Source organism: Humulus lupulus, chromosome 9 (genome assembly GCF_963169125.1).
Source record: "Humulus lupulus chromosome 9, drHumLupu1.1, whole genome shotgun sequence".
Lineage (NCBI taxonomy): Eukaryota > Viridiplantae > Streptophyta > Magnoliopsida > Rosales > Cannabaceae > Humulus > Humulus lupulus.
Window position 1 is genome coordinate 8159391 of NC_084801.1, and position 23137 is coordinate 8182527.

The following is a 23137-nucleotide window of genomic DNA, read 5'->3' on the forward strand; positions in this document are numbered from 1 at the left end:
GTTAGTGAACTGAGGCTCATACTTGGTTGGCTTTTCATTTGAACTCAACTTTACTTTCTTTTCCTCATGGTGGTCAGACCTGTCATTTCCATGTTTCTTTCCACCATCCTTAGGAGAGTCAGTTGATTCGCCTGGATTGTTTATGTCATTCTCCTCTTTCTCGATTGCATCATCCAATTTCATATACTTGTCTGCTCGGTCAAGAAATTGTTGAAGTGTTGAAATTGGATTTCTATGTATGCTATCCCACAAAGGGCTCCGATAAGTTATCCCAGCAGATATTGCAACCATCTTCCCCCTCGTCTCCTACAACAGTTGCTCTATTGGCTTCTCTCATGAATCTCTGTATATAATTCTTTAGAGACTCATCTTTTCCTTGTTTGATATCTGCCAAGTGGTTGGCATAAACTGGAGGGGTCCGGGCAGCACTGAACTGTCTACAAAACTCTTTCCTGAAACTCTCCCAAGAAGTGATGGAGTTTGGCTTAAACTTCCAATACCATTCCTAGGCAGTGTCAGACAATGTGGTGGGGAAGACTCTGCACCGATAGTCATCACTCACTCCGAGCAGCTCCATCTGATCTTCGAATTTCCCTACGTGCCTTATCAGATCTGCCTTTTCTGTATAAACTGGCAGTACCGGTGCTTTGTACTTTGCTGGTGGCTGGGCTGCTCTAATTCGAGCACAGAACGGGCTGCCACTCCTGTGGTCTACTGGATCGATCGCAGAGGGTCGTTTCGTCAGACCTTGAACTGTTGCGGTCAAAGCATCAAGCTGGGCTTGGATGCTTGGGGCTTCTGCTTGGGACTCATTCTCGGGACCGTCTGGTCGAGTGCTCCTATTCGGCAGACCATCATCAAGTATTTCTACTTGACTGGTAGGTCGGATTGGATCTCTCCCTTCGACCGGGACGGTCCTTCTCCTATCAGCGATGTCGTCTCTTAAATCCTTCTGGGAGGTATGTCTCCCTAACCGATCGAACACCGTATTCCGAGTCTTTTCGGAAGGCTTGCCGTGTGTGACATGCTCCTTGTCACTGCGCTGTTTGGAATGTGGTGGACTTCCTGTCTACGATGGGTGATCTTTTCCACCTCGATGGTTGTTATCATTCTTCTCCTTCGACTGGTCAGTGTGATGTCTATCAGCTTCATCACGACCATGCCCATCTTTGAAGTGTGAGGTTCCTTTACCTCGAGGAGCTCTATTTTGCTCCTGCTTAGGTGGAGTTTTCTTGCTACCTGATTTGTGACTTCCTGATATAGAAATCTCTGATCGGCGGCTTCTTGAGGGGGTTCTAAAGTTCCCCCTTTGGGTTGAGGCAGTGCCCGACCGGACCCCATCTTCTTCCCGACCAGGCGGGTTACTACCACTCCTGTTTGGCCCTCGAGAATTGGGTCTATCAGTGTTCTTATGACCAGCTTCTGTGGTCCTTGCTCCTGGGGTGGCTGCTCCTCGTGTTGCAGCTTGGGCATTGGCTTGGGTCAGATGCGTAGCTGCCTCCAGAGCAAGTGCAGCCTCCCGATGTCACCTATCGGCCTCCTCCTGCTGTCGCTTGATCTCCTCACTCCTGGCCTCCATCTCTTGTCTCTGCTGCTCAAACGCTACCTTCTGCCTAGCCATCTCTTCAGCGAACGCCTCCTGTCTGGCGTTGAATTGTGCCATCTCCTCCTGGAAGGCCCCCATGGCTACCTGAAGTTCTTCAACTTCTGGAGTCACGTCCTCGAGCACGACTCTAGGCTCAGTCTCACGGTCTTGAGGGCCAGGACCTTCTGGTCTGGCAGGCTCTTTAGAGGAACATGTCTTCTTGGAGGCCGCATTGGTGCTCTTAGGCGCCATAATACTTTAGGGACTGTCTGTCTTTCTCTTCAGGCTCTCAATGAAAGCACCAAAATGTTGACCACGTTTTTGGCCAACGACGTGTAGACGTCAAAAACGATAAAAACCTTCAAGAGAAATAAACAACACAGACGATTTTTATAGTGGTTCAGCCCCAATGTATTGGTAATAGCCTAATCCACTTAGAGTTGTGATTATAGATCTGCACTAAAGATCAGATGAACCCGAGTCAACTGAGTTTCTTCAGTGCAGATTACAAGAATACAAGAATTATCTCAAATACAAGTACTCTCTCTCTCTCTAGAAAATTAGAATTCGAAGCAAAAGTTCAAAAGTCCCATTTATGATGCCATAAGCCTTGTATTTATAGGCTAAGGATCGTACAGATGGTATCCTCCCATAATCGGGATATTTTGTTATTCTCATTATATTTAATTTACAATAATATTCATAATATAACAATATACTATATTCGTGGGATAAACTGAGAGATTCCCGCACAAGCCAAGACCGATTCTTGTTGAAGCTGTTTCTGGGATCTCTTGCGTAGCCCTGCTCTGTCTAGTCGATCCATATCACATTCAGGCTGGTCGGCCAAACTTTCACTGGGTAGACACGCACCTAACTGGGCAGACATGCACTTACCTGGGCAGACATGCACTTGGCTGGTTGGACATGGTCATGACTAGTCGGCCAAGGTCATGCATGGGCAGACAAACATGTGATTGGTCGGACAAGGTCATGCCTGGGCAGACAAACATGTGACTGGTCGGACAAGGTCATGCCTAGGCAGACAAACATATGACTGGTCGGACATGGTCATGCCTGGGCAGACAAGCATGTGACTGGCCAGTCAAAAATTTTCACTGGTCTACCAGGTCACTCCTAAGCCAGATCACCCAACCATTCCTTGCCATTTGTCATTTCTATTGCCACGTCATCGAACTCCAATTTTTGGGGATAACAATAATAATAAAAATAATTTTGGAAAAGGCAGTTTTTTTTTCTGAGAAGAAGTTTGCATTTTATTAAGATTGAAAAAGAACATAGCTATACATATAGAAGAGTGATTTTTTCCATTAAGGAAAACTTATTATCCAGTCGAAGGGTATAATTAGTCAATTTTTGGTCACAATATTAAAATTGTGACCAACACGAGAAATAGATGCTCTGGAAAAATTAGACAATGGAGCTTTAATATTAAAAAAAAAAAAGAAAAACTCTTAGTCTATTATGGTACACAATGTTATTGTTCAAAACCAAGATTAAAGAAGGTGAATAAGAGAAAATGGCTTAAATTGGAAGACTAATAGCTTGACCTCAGTTTAGACCCACCAAAAAAACAAGTGACTCAGCTTGAAATGCCGTTAATATACCTGTACCACCAAAACATCAAGTTAAGAAGCTTGTGTGAAAAATTTATTCTCCAATAGAAAAGGTAGTTTTTGAAATACACACTAAATTTCCAATTTAACTATTAATTATATAAGAATTTGTGACTATATAGCAACATGTAAAGTTTAATTATAATTGTATTGAATATATAAAAAAATTATATTAGTAAAATTATTTATTAATATTATCATAAACATATAAGAATTAATTAAAACTTGTATAATAATACAAAAATGATTAGAACATTAAAAAAAAAAGTGTAATTGTCCCTTGTTTGACACTGTGTCGGCCAATATATATACATAAATATTTATTGATAATTTTTCATAAATTGAACAAAAAATGTGTATATGTATATATAATTATTTTTGATAGACCATTGCTATAAGCCACTACTCGATTTGAAATTTAACTACTCATAATAACATAACAACTCAAATAGTGTTATAGGCGGCATATAGTGTCTTGCAACAATATTCTTTTAGTTAGAATAGCAATAGAATAATTGCTCTTCTTGAATGAAAAACAATATTCAGCATATATAAATATATATATGTGTATATATTATTTTTTATAATAGAAAACTAGAAATTATATAAAATTAATTTGTTATATTGGATAGCATAAACTAAATTTTATTTATAAATAATATAGGGACTCTTGTGGTTTCTTATTTAGAGATGGTCTCAAAATATAAATTTGGCATTACACAATACTTAATTAGAAATTTTATTGTCAAATTTAACTTATTATATTTTTTCGTATACATATAAATTTCTTTTTTTATTTATGAAGGGACTAGGCTTTTAAAATATCTCTATGTTTATTGTTTATTTGTCTACTATTTTGGCGTTTATTTGTCTTTATAGTTTTGCTTTAGTATTTTGCTTCTAAATTTGTAGTTGTAATAATGGTGTTTTATCATATTGTTCTCCAAGGATCTTGGTTTTATGCCATTTTTGTATGATCTCTCCCCTCGCTCAGATCTTACTTGGGTTGGGTGGTATCGCTCATTGCAAAATAAAAGGTGAACCTCTGTTTTGTATGTGAAGGACTTGATCTGTTTTTATGTAATTCTGATTCCGAGTTGGTGTCTATCCTTGTTAGGGGATGGTCATTATTGGTTTGATTTTCTCTACTTGTACAATCCGCTTAGTTAGTCTTTATTTGGGTCATCTCCGTTGTGAGATCTATGCGGCTTTTTAAGTATTGCCCGTGTAGGATTGTGGTCCATTTTAACCTGAGAATAAAAATTCATTTCCCTTAAAAAAAATTAAATTAAAATAAATATCATTGGAGCTATTAAATCTAATAAACATAAAAAATTAACAATCTAAGGGCTATATGCACATGTCAATAAATATATCACAATATAATTGTACTAAAGTTGATTTGAGGACTTGTATTTATATAAGATACTTTGATCCTAATCATATACTAATCATTGCTACAAATGTTATACAAACATCAACACCAATCCATCAATTTTAACTTATTGAGCTTCAAAGATGTAGAGGTTGAATGTTGTAAAATGTATACATTTTTCACTTAAAAAAGTTACATTGTTGGAGGATGCTTATTTTATACATATGTTCAACTTAACCAAAGCCTTATCAACTATAATAGTTTCAACAACTTAAAATATACAATTTGGATATATTGAACTTTTAATTAATCAGATTTTTTTCAAAATATATATGGAGAGATATTATACCTAATTAAGTAGAAATAATTAATTAAAAAAAATAGAATATCCTATGCAAAAGTAATATTTATTTAAAAAATAAAAAAATATATAAGATAATTAATTTATTGGTTTTTGACAGGTGTAGCCAGATAACAATATGACTGATAAAAGGAATAATAAAATAGTCTTATCTCTAATACCTTTTCATTATATGTTCTTTCCTCTTATGAAGTTTCCTTTCTTCTATAATATATACCATACTCAACAACAATCCTCATCAACCAATACAAGAAAATAATTCTCTCTTTCTTTGCTATTATCTGCTTTAGTTCATTTCCATATCAACTATTTCTCATATATTTTTCCTCAAGAAATTCACTTCATTTTCTCTGTGTGCCATGGAAACTAGCAACAAAACCACCATCCCCACCACTTCCATGGCTACCCCCACCAACCCTACCACCCCCAACTCCATTAACATCACCACCACCACAGACCTAAACATCCAAACCCTAACCCTAACCTCCACTCCCATCAACATTAACAACAACAACAACAACCCTACTAGCCCCAAGGCCAAAAGGAAAACAAAAGGTAGACAAAAGATAGAGATGAAGATGATCCAAGAGGAAGACAGTCGCCTCATCACTTTCTCAAAACGAAGATCTGGTATTTACAAAAAGGCTAGTGAGTTGGTGACCTTGTGTGGTGCCGAGGTTGGTGTTGTGATATTTTCCCCATCTGGAAAACCATTTTCTTATGGACACCCTTCCATCGATGCTGTGGCATCTCATTTCCTCCTCCGCGAAACAGACCCTCAAACAGCGGCGATGTTGGTTGATGTTGCGACTCACCCAATTGTGGAGGCCCATCGGCGTGTGAGGATCGACGAACTCAACCAACAATACAACACTATGTGTAATGACTTGGATGCTGAGAAGGAGACACTGAAAGAGTTCAAGAAGATGACAGAGTTAGGTTCGACGCCGAGGATGGTAGAGGTGACACTACCAGAGCCAGCACAAGGATGGTGGGATGCGTCGATTGAGGGGCTGAGTTTGGATGAGCTTAAGCAAAGGTATAGAACTCTTGAAGAGTTGCATGAAAATATTTCTAAGCAAGTTAATAAGGAGAGGATGATGACCAATGATTCTACTACTGCTAATGCTACTACTACTGCTACTACGAACAATAATGCTCCAAATATCTCATCTTCACACTCGTTTGTGAACTTGGCTGAACATCAGAGTACAACTGGGATTCATGCTTCTCATCATACTCACATGAGTGGCTAGCTATGATCATATAATCTATCTAACCGGTGAAGATGGAATAAAGATCATCGGTTGGATTATTGTGTCTCATAATGTGTCCAACCAGTACTATAATACCGATATTTCATTTCATTTTCTTTTCATTAAAAAAAACTATTACCTCTTGTATTATTATATTGGTTAAACTCATTATGAGACAACAATCTGAATGAAAGGGTATTTTGATTCGTGAAGATGAGCATAATCAACCATGATTATTTTTATGTATTTCAATTAAAATGTTTGTGTGTTTTTTTTTCTTTCTGAAAAATAAGATTACTTGAGAAAATATATTTTAATGTTTTATCATTATGTTTAAATTTATGGAAATTTTAATTCATAAAATATTCACAAACATATATGTGCAAACTTAATTCTAAATTACTTTTTACTACACCAATTATAAAATACTAGATCATATTAAATTTAATATAATAATAAACTTAATATTATTCAATCTTAGTTGAAAAATACGTAAATATAGATCTATGAAGGCAAAAAAAATAGAAACGATAGTACATGTACGAAGAATATAAGATATAGATATATTTATATAGAGTAATGATAAGTGCACACATAATATATATTAAGTTTTTTAGTTAATAATATTTATTTAAGATGAGTATATATACTCCTGAATTAACATGACTTTGTATGAAAAATTGAGAGTTTTCAAGCTGATTACAAGTATTTCTCTTGTATAATTATTAGTATAATATATATATGTATGTTGACTATTCTATTGACATGAATTGAGAGTTTTCAAGTTGATTATTACACTTATTGAATAAAGATTATTAACGAGTAAAACTTATGTAATCATTGAATAGTGAGTTTTATTGATGTAATAATCAAATAGTCACTCTTATCTATAACAAATTATTTATTATATGTGTATATTATATTAAGTATTAGAAAGAAAGAAAAAAAGAGATCGTGAGTTTTATTGCACCTAAATTATAAAATAATAATAAAAAAAGGTTAAAATTTATATGTATTGCTCTTTGAGAGTGAATATTAATTATAATAATATACACTACAAAAATCAGGGCCTATACCGAGAACAAATGTCCTCGGTATAAGCCGAAATGTCCTCGGTATATCTTATACCGAGACAATGTCGTCGGTATAAAGTTGTCGGTACAGCCGCGTCGGTAAAACAAAACGTCTACCGACGACATTCAAAATGTTCTCGGTATACGTTTTACCGAGGATAATGTCCTCGGTAGAAAGTGACAAATGTCCTCGGTACAACAAACCTCAATTTCTCATCGTACTGGTATATACCGACATCTTGGTGGTATATACCGAGGACAATGTCCTCGGTACAGACTTGTCCCCAATTTTTTTTTATATTTGTTATTCCCTTATTTATTTATTTATTTTGAATTAAATATAAGAAAATAGAATAAAATTAAAACACTTATATTAAAGATATAAAAAAAAACATAAGAGTGTATTCGTTGAATTAAAATAAAGACTTGTCTTAAACATGATAATGTAATAGTCAATTGTAATAAAATTCATACATAAGTCCTACTGAGTCGGTGCTCCAACATCAGGATCATCGGGTGGTGGTGGTGGGGCAGATTGAGATCCCGGGGTGATACAATGAGTCCGGACATGCTCCTCTAACTGTCGAAGACGCTCTCTCATCTCAGACAACTCTTCATCTCTAGTTTGTGAAGGACGAAAATCAAATGGAGTTCGCTCTCTCATCTCAAAAAATATACTTTTTTTCCGCCAACCAACTTGCTCTTTTGTACGCTTTCTTTTTTGGCCGCCATAACTGACATGCTTACCAGGAAGAGAATCAGGTATAAAACTCATTTGTGTGAACATTTCTTGCATGGTTAATGGCTGTGGTGGTAATCTCTTTTCAACGACACCATATGTCTTCTTGTCCCTTCTAATGACATGTTTGATTGGTAAAAAATGTCTATGACCATAAAAAGCAACCTTCTTTTGTAAACGAATAGATGGTGTTGCCACATTGCAAGTAGAGCAAGCATGATAACCTTGAGCAGTCCATCCAGAAAGGCTACTCCTTGCTGGGTAATCGTTTATAGTCCACATCAAAGCTGCCCGAAGAGTGAAGAAACTGCCATCGACTGCATCTCGAGTCTGTACACCAGTCACCCATAATTCTTTTAACTCATCAATCAATGGTCTTAAGAAAACATCAAAATCTTTTCCTGGCGAATGAGGTCCCGGAATTAATAAACTCAACATGAAATTAGTTTCTCTCATGCACAACCATGGTGGCAAGTTATATGTCGTCAACACTACTGGCCACATACTATAAGACAGACTCATATTACCAAAGGGATTGAATCCATCTGCAGCCAATCCAAGCCGCACATTCCTGGGTTCCATTGCAAATGTTGGATTATTTCGGTCAAAGTCCTTCCAAGCTTTCCCATCAGCAGGATGACGCAATACACCATCTTCTTTTATACGTTGCTCGTGATGCCATCTCATATGTTGAGCAATGTGCCTCGATGCATATTTTCGCATTAACCTAGGGGTTAAAGGAAAATAACGCATCACTTTATGAGGCACTTTCTTTCCCTTGGTGTTCTTGTCCACCCATCGATCCTCTCCACAAACAGGACATTTGCTTTTTCCAGCATGTTCTTTCCAAAACAGTGCGCAATCATGCTTGCAGACATGGATTGACTCGTAGCCCAATCCAAGTTTCCGCAACAACCTTTTCGCTGCATAGTGCGATTTTGGAAGCTTATTTGGGGCTGGAAATGCATCATGTAACAACTCCAGCATTCCATCAAATATTTTGTTGGGAATTTTTCCCAACACTTTGAAATGCATTAACTTCACTAGGAAATTCAATGAAGTGTAATTTTGACACCCGGGGAATAATGGAGCCTCGATCTCAGCAAACAAATCGTTATAATGTTGCCCACTCTTGTAGTCAGTTGTAGGTATCTCTTGACCGCGCTCATTCTCCGCTTGTTCGTCATTGTCATTTTGCATAAGATCAGTGAGAACATCCATCATCTCATCTTCATCATTTTGATCTATCCGAGCTCTCATTGGTATTATTTCATCCTCTCCATGCCAATGCCAATTGGTATATTTCCGTAGAAAACCATTTACAAAAAGATGATTTTCTAATACATCAATCGTCTGAAATTCAACGTTGACACACCTCCTACACGGACATTTCACCAATCCCCTTGAGTCAACGCACTGCCGGGCTCTCTGGAGAAAATCCATCACACCAGCCTCATACTCATCGGATAATCGATCTGTCAAATTAATCCAACTCTTGTCGATCGACATTGTATGAATGTAGCACTGCACGGAACACTAATCATCAAACTTACAATCAATTTGTGTGTGTCCTAATTCAGAGAGAGGCAAATGTAAGAGTCTTCAATGACTCACCCTCTCTAAACGGGTCTAAGGCTTCTTGTGATGAACACTAAAAAAATATAATATTATCACTATGTGATAATAACACTATTATATCTTTGGTAATAATTTCTTATTACCAAAGAAAAAAGCAAATATAATTAAATATGTTTTTTTAATGTCTTATGCTTTTTGAAGTTAATTATGTTGTTTTATGATATCTAACTATAATATATTTCAGTGTAAATATTATTAAACTTATTTAAATTTGACATATTAATTTAGTATTTATTAAATTACATATTTTACTTATGCTTTATTGAATAGTTTGATTAATTTAAACAAAATTTCTAAAATTTGTTTAAAATTTATTTAACTACTTTAGGATTAATTTTTATTTTTATTAAAATTTAGTTGCATAATGTTAATGTTAATTTTTTTTATTCTTAATTTTAAAATATATTATTTATATAAAAAACATAAATTATTCAAAAATTGAAAAAAAATATTAAAAAAAATACAGAAAAATTAAAAACAACTAACAAATAATATTAAAAACATATTTTTTTAATTTTAATTTTAATAATGATTAAAACTAACAAATATTAAATTTAATTTTTTTTAATTTTAATTTTAATTTTAATTTTAATTTTAATAATGGTTTTCTAATAATATATTTGTTAATTTTATTTAATCAGAACTAACACATATTATTTTTTTACATATTAATTTAGTATTTATTAAATTACATATTTTACTTATGCTTTATTGAATAGTTTGATTAATTTAAAAAAAAATTCTAAGATTTGTTTAAAATTTATTTAACTACTTTAGGATTTAATTATTACTTAAATTATTTAATTAATGTTTATTTTTATTAAAATTTAGTTGCATAATGTTAATGTTAATTTTTTTAATCTTAATTTTAAAATAAATGATTTTACTTATCAATTCACTATTTATTAAATTAGAAATTTTATTGAGTACTTCTACTAATATTCACAATATCTCTAAATTTTACAATTCTATAAAAAATTCGGCAGCATAACGACTATATTTTCATCTATCCCAAAATTTAAAATCCTGCAAATAACACATAAAAAATATCCAGACCCAGATCATGCAAAGAGCATTACAAATTCATTTTAAATGACTATATAATTTATAATTATTAGTCTAAATTTTATTAATTATTCAATTTTCTAACCAAAATATTAAAATTCTACTAAAAAATAACAACAACAAATTAATCATCAATATTCATAAAATCTGAATTTTTACTACTAACATAAGCAAAAAAATTAAAATTGACAACAACAACATACTAACATTACCACCAAAATTTTCAAATTAACACTCAAATATTTAATATGTTTACTAATATGTTTAATACACATAAAATTCACCAAACACAACATAGAATTTATTTTAAAAAAATACTAATTAATCATTTAACAATTTTCTAATTCCTAATATCATTTTAACTAATACTTATTTTGAAAACCTAAAAATAAATACATTCTATCTAATATAATTATTTCAGATTTTTATTAAAATTAATATTATATTATTTATATAAAAAAACATAAATTATTCAAAAATTGAAAAAAAAATTAAAAAAATTAAAAAAAATTAAAAAAAACTTACCAATGCCTTCAATATCTTGCTAGCAATCCCTATAGTCCAACAAAAACCGAATACCCAACCTTCAAACAAAAATTAGAAAATATCATTATACAATTTCATAAATATATATATATATATATAAAATAAATAAATAAACCATACCTTCAACAAATACACAGAAATTCCTTCACCCTTGGCAATTTTGGGGCTTAAAACCGAGCTTTTATGGAGGAAAACGACTATAATCGGCGGAGGGAGGCGGAGGTTTCGGAGAAAACCCAGAGAAACCAGAGAGGAAGGAGAAGGGGCTTCGCGGCTGAGTGTGATATTTATAAACCCTATACCGAGAACATGTTCTCGGTATAGGTCCTCGGTATAGCAACTAAACCTATTCAGAACCGCGAAAATGGCCCGCGCATATGAAATGTCTATACCGAGGACATGTTGTCGGTATAATGTTCTCGGTATTGAACCTTTTTTTTGTAGTAAGCTTCCTCTAAAAAAAAGGAATTTTAAGTCGTAGGTATTTTATTTATTTTAATTTTTGAAATGTCCTATTCTCTTACAAAGAAAGAAGAAAAACACCGACATATAAGTTTTTTTTTTTTTAAATGAAACCGACGTAAGTATTATTAATTTAAATATATATAATTTTAGACAAAGTAAGAAATATTTATGGTACATTGTGCCTAAATAATTATAGAAGAAAAAAATTAACTAAAACAGAATTCAGATAGGAACAAAAAGAAATACGTATATGGTTTGAATAAATCATAAATGTAATTGTGAAATAATCCATTAATTCCCATGTTGGAAACGAAAATCCAATACTACTAAAAATGGTACAAATAATACGTAAAAGACAACTTTACAAAGAATAATACAATGACCTTAAATCTCTATATAAATATACAATACTCGACAACAATATTTCTCACACAATATTATTATTATTTTTTTTTAGTTGTTATAAGTATTAATTTTTCTTCATTATTCTCTCTTGAAAATCCTAGTTATTTCTTCATTGTGTGTGAGACCATGGTATCTAAGAAGACCACCACCCCCACCAAGCTCATCCCCAACACCACCGCCAACAACACCACCAAGATTAGTCCTAACACCACCAGCCCCAACACCGCCAAGATAAGCCCTAACACCACTGACAACAACACCACCATGATCAGCCCTAACACCACCACCAGCCCCAACACCGCCAAGATCAGCCCTAACACCACTGCCAATAACACCACCAAGATCAGCCCTAACACCACCACCAGCCCCAACACCACTAAGATCAGCCCTAACACCACTGCCAACAACACCACCACCAGCCCCAACACCACCAAGATCAGCCCTAACTCCACTGCCAACAACATCACTTTCACCAGCCCCAACACCACCACCAACAACACTACCAAGATCTGCAGCCCTAACACCACCACCAACCCTACCAAACCGGCCACCAAGCTCAGCCCCACCCCTAACTCCACTGCCAACAACATCGCTATCACCAGCCCCAACACCACCACCAACAACACTACCAAGATCTGCAGCCCTAACACCACCACCAAGATCTACAGCCCTAACACCACCACCAACCCTACCAAACCGGCCACCAAGCTCAGCCCCACCACCACCACGACCACCAAGGGCAGCACTACTACTAGCATGAGGGGCAACAAGATTGAGTATGACCAACATCTATTCAATAGGGTGTTATTAGCTGCTTCACCAAGACCGGTAGTGATGCCAGGAGAGGACTTTTGGTGGAACGAACCGTTTGATGGGTTGAGTTTGGATGAGCTTAAGAGAAGACAAAAGTCTTTTGAAGAATTACTTGACACTCTTACTAAGGCAGTACTCGAGGGGAAGACCAACCACACAAAAATAAAAATTACTCCCAAGAATTAATGTTTCTAAATAATAATAATAATAATGAAACATATATATATGCTTCAAATAATATATATATATATATGCTCATTTTCATATACTATAGTACAATATTAATAAAGATGGGGACTATATATATATAACCCTCTTTTATATATGAATATGAGGCTTTATATATTATTATGTAGTGTTACATTTTTTGCATCTAATAAAGAGTTTGATATTGCTGAGATTATTGTATGTTTAAAACTTTTTAGATCATTGATGATAAACCAAATCACAGAATATAAGTCAAATTAAATCTGTTGTGATCTAATTTCAAAAGTGTATATAGAGAATCGCAACAGATTTATTGCTAAAGTTGACTTGTGTTTTTGTCTTGACTGATTTTGTGCATATATATCACCGAATACAAAAATTCAAAAAAAAAACAAATTATTTTTATAATTTGTTTCATTTTTTATTGAGAAACTCAGATATTAATGAAATTGATAATAATTATTTTAATCTTGTGATATTCTCCTTATTACTTAGGAAGGATCTTTTATGTCTGGCTTCTTGGAATTGGCTTTTATTAATTTTATTGCTTTAAATTTCATATTTGATAATTAGTGGTTGTTTGTAATCTTGGATTATATATTTCGATGTGGTGTATGAGGATTCTTCTATCTCTTCGAATTCATCAGGATATAACTTTTATCATTTTTTTTAAAAAAGAAAAAAAAAATATACATAGTCAGGCCAATAATGAATCTTATATCCCTATTAAATAAAATTCAGTCTAGTTATTTGCTAATGATCGAAATGAGACTAAATCTAATACATATAGAATTTTTTTTTAATTATTATGCCATCAGAATAATTAAATTTGAAAAATATGAAAAATTGTATATCGTTATTAATTTTAGATGTTGAGTTATATTAAAGTAATTTATGAGTTTCAAATTTATTATAAAATTTAGCGGACTACTAAATTGATCGCAATTATTCAAGAATACGTGGGGTCTACTTAAGTCTCGGTTTAGAATGAAAACAAAGACAGAGCTACAACTACATATGCAAGGAGGGGGCCTTGGCCCCTCTCTAATTTAATTCGTGTACATCGTTCGCCCAATAAAATTGCTCATAAATTGGTTGTGCATGCACTCCCAAATGAATGATAAACTTGTATGGATGGAATAATCTCCATCAAACACTCAATTCATTTTCAAAAACAATGTTCATTATTAAAAATATATTTCTTCTATATAAAAATTGTGTAGATAACAGAAATTTTTTTATTTAACAATTTTTTATTTTTTTCATTAACTTTAACGGAATATTTTTATATTTAACTGTAGATTGTAAATATGACTTAAACTTAAATAATTAAACAAATTAAAATATGATATTTTAGATATATTTTACAATGATAATTATTTAAAAATAATAAAATCATACATTTTATAACTTAAATAAAATTTAATTAAACTTAAACTTAAACTTAATATTATATTAAACATATAATATATAATCTTTTGTTGTCAAAACCAAATTCAAAAACTAGAACAAACATAAACTTAAACAAAAATTAATTAATTAATTAAAATAGGTTATTTTTAAGATATTTTATGATAATTTAAATAATTAAATCATATTTATTTAAAAATAATAAAGACACACATCATTTTTTTTTTATCTTACAAATTTGTGTGATAATTTGTTTTTTATCAAGTGATTGGAGTTTTTTTTCTTCATCAAATTCACCAAAGGACATTGGAAAATACAATATTAAAAACTAAAAATAATTGATATATGTATACTACTGTCTACACTATAACTTTTTCTATTCTTATTTTATTTCTATTATTAATTTCTTTTTAAATATTATTGTATTTTATATATATCTCATGTAGCCATATAAATATATATATATCTATGTAAATGCTGTATTTAGATGTCATATATGTTAAGATTATTGGTATAAATATTTATATATATATATATGATAGAATTATAATTCATTCTATTATATATATTTAAAAAAATAGTGAACCGATTTTATTAAAATTATAGACAATGTTTACAACTTTAAAACTAACCGAACGTTCACCTAAGCATCTTGCACACGACAGAGGGAGCAAGAGACTAGGCCAGTTCGCACACTAATAAAAAATTCATGCTATCCTTCTGCTTTAGAATTAAGAAATCATTGCCAAAAAAAGAAGGAAAAAAAATAATTTGTGTCCACTCAAATTTATAAAATCATCCCTTACAAAACCTTTACTTTTCTATGGTCCAAAGTGAATGTATCTTAAACGATATTAATTAATTAAGATACAATTTTTTTTAAAAAAATCCTAGTTTCTCAAATATTCTTAGCAAATTTACAATATTATTTTATACATATAATGTCATCACAAGAGTGTATTTCCCAAAACGATATTAATAAGTAATATTCAAGGCTTTTGTTTGAGGAAATCCTAATCTCTTGAAATTAATTTCTTAGTAATTAAAATTACACTATTTTTTTATGGTTAATTATCTCTACCCACAAAAAGAAAATACCCCACTTAATTTTTCTTCCATTATTGGATCATATTTTGAAACTGCTCTCACATATACCATATATATATCAAAATCCTCACAATACACAGTTACACACACTAATATTCATGTATTTCCAAACAATATATATTTAACATTCTATCCAAAGACAAATTCATCAATTGATAATAAGTTCCGAATTAGATAGCACCACAAAATTAAACCCATATATATAATTAAAATGGCATATATTATTATATGCCAAGAAATTATAACATTGTTACAATAATATTTTTTTTAATTAATTAATTATTAATAACTCTTTTTAGCAACAGCCCTAACCCTAGCACTTCTCTTCTTAACACAACCAGTCATCAAAGACTTATTATTATTGGACAACATCAACAATGTCGATGAAGCTTCCATCTCCACAACTCTCTCTTTCACCTTCTCACCAAGCTCTTCCAAACCCTCTTTCAACTTTTCAAGCTCTTCAAAACCCATCTCATCGATCCCAATCCCTTTGTTACCTTTCGCTATTTCCTCATCAATGGCTTCTCCCCGGAGCTTCTCGTCGCCGAGCTGCTTCACTCGGCTGTCGTGCAGCTGGTTCATCCTCTCCGCCGCTCCAACGCCCGAGAACGACGAGTCATCGCGGCAGTGCTTGTTGGATCTGAAATTCGCCGTCTGTTTGTAAAGGTGAGGCCTTAGAAACCGGTCTGTGATGTATCTCACGTTAGGGTTTCCGAAGGAGAAGGGTTTTCCGCCGGGAGAGAAGACGAGGATGCCGACCTCAGCGCCGCACAGCGTGGCCAGCTCGTTGGCCTTCTTGAAAAGGCCTGTGCGACGCTTGGAGAAGGTGACTTGACGACAACTGCTGTCTTTCACCATTTCCATCTCTATCTTTCGTCGCCCCATTAAATATTTTCTGTTTGGTTGCCTAGAAAGTTTTTTCTTGGGAAAATATGGGGGAGAGAGAGATTGAAAGAGAGAGTGAGTGAGTGAGTGAATTGTTGGGTAGTGGAGGCTTTTAAGAGTGAATATAAAGGGAAATGAGATACGTGTGTGTATAGGGTTTAATTTTTTGAGATTGTTTTGTTGCCACTTTAAGTTTGTTGTTTCTAATACTAGGCTTTAATATTTCATTTTTATAATTAAATTTTGTGTTTATTTTTTTAATGTCTAAGATGGAAAGGCTTTTTCTTTTTCTTTTTTTTTTTGGGGTTTTCCTTTTCTTGATTTGAGTACAACGAATAGTAATTTTTGTAGATAAACATTGCAATACCAAGAAAATTTATTACTATTAACAATTTTTTGGTAATTTTTCTTAACTAATATATAAAAGTTGCACATAGTCATATATATAGTTATAATAGAAAAAAGTATTGGACTTAAAAGATTAAATTAATACTATTTTTTTTTTTTTTGTTAATCTCGGGTGGCCATGGCTCCCTTCAATTTTTTATTCAATATTGTTTTACCATGTAACTTAGAATTTTTTTTTTTATAAATATATATATATGCATAAATCTGTATTGTTCCTCTAAAATTAAAGAAAAAATTATATATTTATAAATTTTGTATATATATTATTATAATCTTTACTAAAAAAAAATTAGCCTCTTCTATATTTTAGTCTTGGTTCCGCATATATCACAATTAAATTTATAGTAAGATACACACTAGTTAAATTATAATTGTACGTTGCCAACTAAATAAATTGTTATTAATCATTTTCTTTTATAGTTATCATTACATATAAATCATCCTATAAATTCAATCATGAATAAATTTTGTATATATTCTAAAAGTACATTACATTATTAATTTAGAGACTACTATTCAAAACTACATTTTATCACGAATCACTGAGAAATGAAATAATTTTTTTTTTAAATATTAGGCACACACATATATATTTCATTGTAATATGTTGAAAGCATTAGATGTTTTGTTTTGTGTTTAGGCGTTGGGAGTGAGACTATTATTATTTCAAATTAGGACCAACCCATCTAAAATTATAAATAATATATATAATCTTCTTTTTTTTAAAATGTTATTATTTTTGGTTGCATACATTTTTTATCAAACTAATTAAATAGTAAATTGAACAGATAATATCATAATTAATATGTGCACGACCGGTATATATATAGGTTTTCTATATATAATATTAACATATATACTTAAGAATAAGTGAGTAAATTATTAGAGTTTATCTCAATAAGGTAAATTACCTGTATAATTGCTTAGGTATGTATATATTTTGTCGTGATTAGAATTGTACGTGTTTCCATAATTGTTCAGTAATTATTATTACAAGATAAGAGTAGTGCACGTACGTTATTGTTTACATTATATATACGTTAGTATTTCCATATATAATTCCTTCTTTATATATAAATATGTATTTGTTGTTGTTGTTGAGTCATGTAATAATTGACCATGTATAATTAATTAATTATTACAATTCACAATTTTCATGCCTATATTCACAACATATACATATAGTCAACCCTACAACTTCAAATAAAAATACAAGAAGAGGTATACTCTCTATGAAATAGAACAGTGTACAACACGTTTCTAAACTATTATCTCCTAATAAGTAGTACTTAATTCATTATAATAATCATGAAATGTAATTTTATTTTCACTCTCTTCGGGTATTATTAACCACACGTGCATACGCATATATTTATATGATAAATTTTTTTATAGGAGCTTCACTTTAAGTCCTATTGGTGGGGCTCTTAGTGTTCTCGACCCGTAAACAGTTTTTGTCTCGATTTTTTTTATGACCGTGTATATTGTAGCTATTTAGAACATCCTGCAAATTTTCAAAAAATTCTGAATAGTTTACAGTACCGAAGACTAAGTTCAAACATATTGTTCATGGGTTAAGAATACTGAGAGTCCCATCGGTAAAGCTTAAAGTAAAGTTCCTATAAAAAAATATCCTTGTATTTATTTATATGTTTGTATAGGATAGGGATATTTGCGGAAACTGCCTCTATGCTTTTAGAGTTGGTAACATGTATACCCCAATCAAAAAATTTGACGGTTGTATAGTTTATTGCACCAAATCTCTTTTAGTTGTTAAATGCTAGCTAAGGTCGTTAAATGTCACTTATGACGTGGCGACAATCTATTAAATCACACGGTAAATGATTGATTATTTTTTTTAAAATAAATATAATTAATTTAAAAAATTAGAAAATGGAAAAACTTATTTTAAAATGTAAATTAATTTAAAATTTAAATTAAATCTAAATTACAAATTAAAAAGGAAATTTCACAAATAATACTTAATAATGCATAATATTATAAAAAAATCCTAACATTAATATTTTCAATTTGATGATAAACATTCTTCTCATACCCAAAATACCCCTCCCTGTATATCAAGAATCTTAAAACCTCTCTCCCTCTCTCCCTTTCATTCTCACGAAATCCTCCCTAAAACTTACAGATTTGTATGATTTTCTTGTCAAAATCATTGTTAGTCATCTCCATTGTCTCTGTGAAGTCGCCAATATCAAAGGCAACATCTATTTTGAGGGTTTTTGGAGGAGAAAAACCATGGGTAATAAGATTATTCATTTTATGTGTTGGGTATTATTTGTTTACATTTTTTTGGCCATTTTGAATAGATCTGAGCCTATATTTGTGCGTTTTTTTGGGTTTTTTTACAGAGATTCTGCGATCTACGCTTTTTTTAGTTTTCTGCAATTTTTTTGCTCGATAGGAGCTCGATAACGGTTCGATAGGGGCTCGATGGTATGTAGAAGAAGGTTCTTTTTTAAGCTCGATGCTGCTCGATATAGTTCGATTATAGCTCGATAGTTTTAGGCTTTGTTGCTCGATTGTGCTCGATGGCAACTCGATAAGGGTTCGATTGGACCCTAGAAGATTTGGTGTAGTTGTTTTCTCGATAGGAGCTCGATAGGGTTCGATGACGGTTTTAGTTAGGTTTTATGTTCAGTTTAAGAAATTTTAGCTCGATACAAACTCGATAAGAGCTCGACGATGGGCTCGATAGAGTTCGATTGAAGCTCGATAATATTCTTTTTTCATGAATTTCTGAAGAAAAAAAATTGACAGTTTTTTTGACAATTTCAATATTTTTTTCCAACACAAGTTCCATTGTCTACGTTTTTGTATCCTACAATGGTGTTTGGGAATTATAAGGGAATAAGTGGATTTTCAAGGACCCTCAATGCATGGTGATATCGATGGGGGTTACTATAACATACTTGCAACTTCTTAACATATTGCACAAGGAACTTAAAGTTGATAAACAGATGTATGAGTTGAAATTGGAGGTTTCTTACACATACGGGGACCAACTGTTTACACCCGTTCATGTTGAAAGTGATCTTGGTGTCCGTGCATTCTTAGGAGTAACATGTAAAGAAAGATTAGCCTTGTGTGTCACTCCTTTTAAAAAGATTTTCATTGCAGATCCATATTCCACTCCCGGACCAAAGGGAGCAGCTAATACTCTAGGATGTCCTATTGGTGACCTGAGGGACAACCAGTATGAGTACAACCCCTATGTGACTGACGATCCAATAGCTGAACATAATGAGGACTCATGATACAATTCAAAGGCATATTATAGTGCAGAAGTGTTGATTGACATGTCTAATGATTTGCAAGTCGAACAAGCACAAGAACAGCCAATACGTCATATTGCACGGGCGAACCCACCAAGTCAAGGACGTCGAACACCTGGCACCACCTCTAGTCGTCCTGGTGGAACAGAATATAACAATACAGGGAATGTTCCAATATGATCAACAGAAGATCACAGAAAATGAAGTGCTCTCATGTTTACAAAAGAAGATATCATGGCTTCTTTTCGATCTAAAACACCCTCATCTGGCGTACCATTGGGAGAACTACACCTTGGGAAGACTTTTCAGAACAAGATGGAATTGAAAAACCAAAGCGGATTTCTTCACAATGAAGAATACTTTTGAGTTTATGGTTAAGAAGTCTGGTACTGATGTGTTGTATATCACCTGCAAGGATCCTGGTTGTGGTTGGAGAATAAGAGGGAAAAAAGTAGTGTGATCGGAGATGTTTGAGATCACTGTTCATAATAGTGTGCATACTTGCTTACTAGAATTGCGACAGAAAGACCACCGTCAAGCAGCACCTTGGGTCATTGGGCACCTTATCAAAAACAAATATGTTACTGATGGCACTAGCTACCCAGCAAATAGCATAAAGGAGGATATGAAGAATAATTTTGGGATTGATATGAGTTATATGAAGGCTTGGAGATGCAGAGAGAAGGCACTCGGTTATGTCAAGGGGACACCTGAAGAATCGTCCTCCAAGTTACCTTCTTACTTGTACATGCTGCAGCAAAATAATCTAGATACAATAACTGATTTTGTCACAGATGACGATCATTTTCTTTACTGTTTCTTCTCACTTGGAGTTTGTAGAAAGGTGTTATACCCAGATTTCGAGCTATGTTAAATATGACCTCGAAAGTTGGATTCGCAGCAAATGAACTCGTATAGTTGGAAGTATGTTCCAGGATTAAGTATCGAGCCTGCAAGACATAGACGACCTCGAGTATGGTGACCTCGGAGTGTTCATGATCTCGAAAGGTAGCTCTGGAGACGAATCCATCTTCAGGGATGACCTCGGATCAGGGGTCCCCAGCTCGACGCACATATGATCTCGCAAGCCATGTGACCTCGGGAGATGTCTCTAGCTCGGGAGCTGACGAGAAACCTGGGAAGCTAAGGCTTTGGAGATATATGATAAAAACCTAGAATATCTATGAGTGTTATCCATAAGAGACGCAGTCTGCATTTATTGTTGTAAATCCCATAATATCATGGGATATTATTTGGTCAGTTATACGTCCCCTGGTCTTCAGGGGATGTTTGCTTTTATATCTGATTATAGGCATTTAAAGCCATTTATTTCATTTACACAAAAATAGTAACTACCCAAAATATGTGGGATAGTACTCCGCAGCCTTCTCTATAAATAGAGAAGGTCATCCACCATTGTAAAGGATCGAAATTCTGAACCTTGAGAGAAAACTCTGAAGAATTCATGCTTAAGAATTTTCAGAGATAATCTTGAGTTTAATAACAGAGACTCGTGGACTAGGAAAATTTAACTGCTGAAACACGTAAAAATCATGTGTTTGTGTTGTTATATTTTAATTGGCCATAATCAGTTATTGTTTACGTGCTCTCCTTTCACTGATTGATGAAAAACGGCGTCAACAGTTTGGTGCTTTCATTGAGAGCCTTAAGCATTCATCCCTGAAGAAAATCATGGCCACAAACAAACAGAACACACCTGAAGAAAATTACCCAAGACGTCCTGGAAAGCAACCAATGGAGAACCCGGGCGTTGAGGAGAGAAGTGGGTCTTCTGATTCCCGGGGACCACCTCCTCCACCAAGGGATGAGGACATGTACTACAATCCGGAGCGGTACGTTCCTATTGTAGAACTTGAAAACCGGCAATTGAAGCAGCTGTTGGCAGAGGCCAATAAATGGAATGAGGAGTTGACAAGGATAGCCGCAGAGGCGCAGGTGGCTCAACCCCCGCCTCCGCGCGAAAACCAAGTCCCTCCTCCGACGTGCATGTTCCTCCCAGGAGACCCCGTCCGTGGGTGTCCACGAAAAGATGCTGCCACAAGGAGGCCGACTCAACCTCCGGCACCACCAGAGCCATCCGCTCCACCTAGGCCCCAGAGGGGCACTCAAGCTCGGGCCCCGGCTAACCCGCCTGTGGAAGTGCCTGCAGGAATTGAGAATAACTGAACCCCTGTAGAGGCTCGGACTCAGGTACCTGGGAGCGCACCAGATGGGACCAATCCATCTCGGGCGAATTCTGGACCCTCTAGGCCGTGACAAGGGTGGCAGCCACCGTTGCCTATACAGTTTCCTCCGTCACCCATAAGATATCCTTCGCCCCCCCCCCCCCCCCCCGTAGGAACGCTCAACCCGTTCGAGATCAGAATGAAGGGCGTGCGGGGGAAAGACAAGGAAACAGAGAGACTTTCCAGGAGCGGAGAGGCACTCCATCAGAGAAACGTCAAACGTCTCGATCTCGCACGGCGGAGACGAGGCGACATAGAAAGAATCCATCACGGAATAACCGAGCAATGAGCTTCACCAGTGATGAGTCCGGAGAGACCAGGTCCATTTGTAAACATGACCGAGGTCGTAATAACACTGGAAGCCGCAAGAATCGTCCCGACCTGCGAAATCATCTAAATCAGAGTCGGGGTAATGGAGAGCAAACAAATCCGGACCTAAGGGATCGCTTGAATAGGCATAGAGATCCCTTGCGGAGACGCGAGCCTGGAATCATGATCGATAACAATCAATTCCAGACAGTACTTCCTACTGACCCAGTCCAAGAAAGAATCGATCAGCTCGAAAGAGCCTTTAGGCTTTTAAAGAATGAACGAGGAAATGGTCGATATGAGGACTCTGA

The 23137-nt window shown here is 34.1% G+C and overlaps 3 protein-coding genes across 3 annotated transcripts; 1 reads left to right on the forward strand and 2 right to left on the reverse strand.

Annotated features, from left to right (window-relative positions):
* Nucleotides 1-5317: 5317 nt before the first annotated feature.
* Nucleotides 5318-6214, forward strand: LOC133799385 (agamous-like MADS-box protein AGL29). The gene has a single exon (XM_062237405.1). It carries the CDS (start codon nt 5318-5320, stop codon nt 6212-6214), a length of 897 nt encoding a protein of 298 aa, XP_062093389.1.
* A 6009-nt stretch (nt 6215-12223) lies between these two features.
* On the reverse strand, nt 12224-12934 carry LOC133799386 (glycine-rich cell wall structural protein-like). The gene has a single exon (XM_062237406.1). It carries the CDS (start codon nt 12932-12934, stop codon nt 12224-12226), a length of 711 nt encoding a protein of 236 aa, XP_062093390.1.
* Nucleotides 12935-15964: 3030 nt separating this feature from the next.
* Nucleotides 15965-17095, reverse strand: LOC133799387 (agamous-like MADS-box protein AGL29). The gene has a single exon (XM_062237407.1). It carries the CDS (start codon nt 16568-16570, stop codon nt 15965-15967), a length of 606 nt encoding a protein of 201 aa, XP_062093391.1. The 5' UTR covers nt 16571-17095.
* Between the last annotated feature and the right edge of the window lie 6042 nt (nt 17096-23137).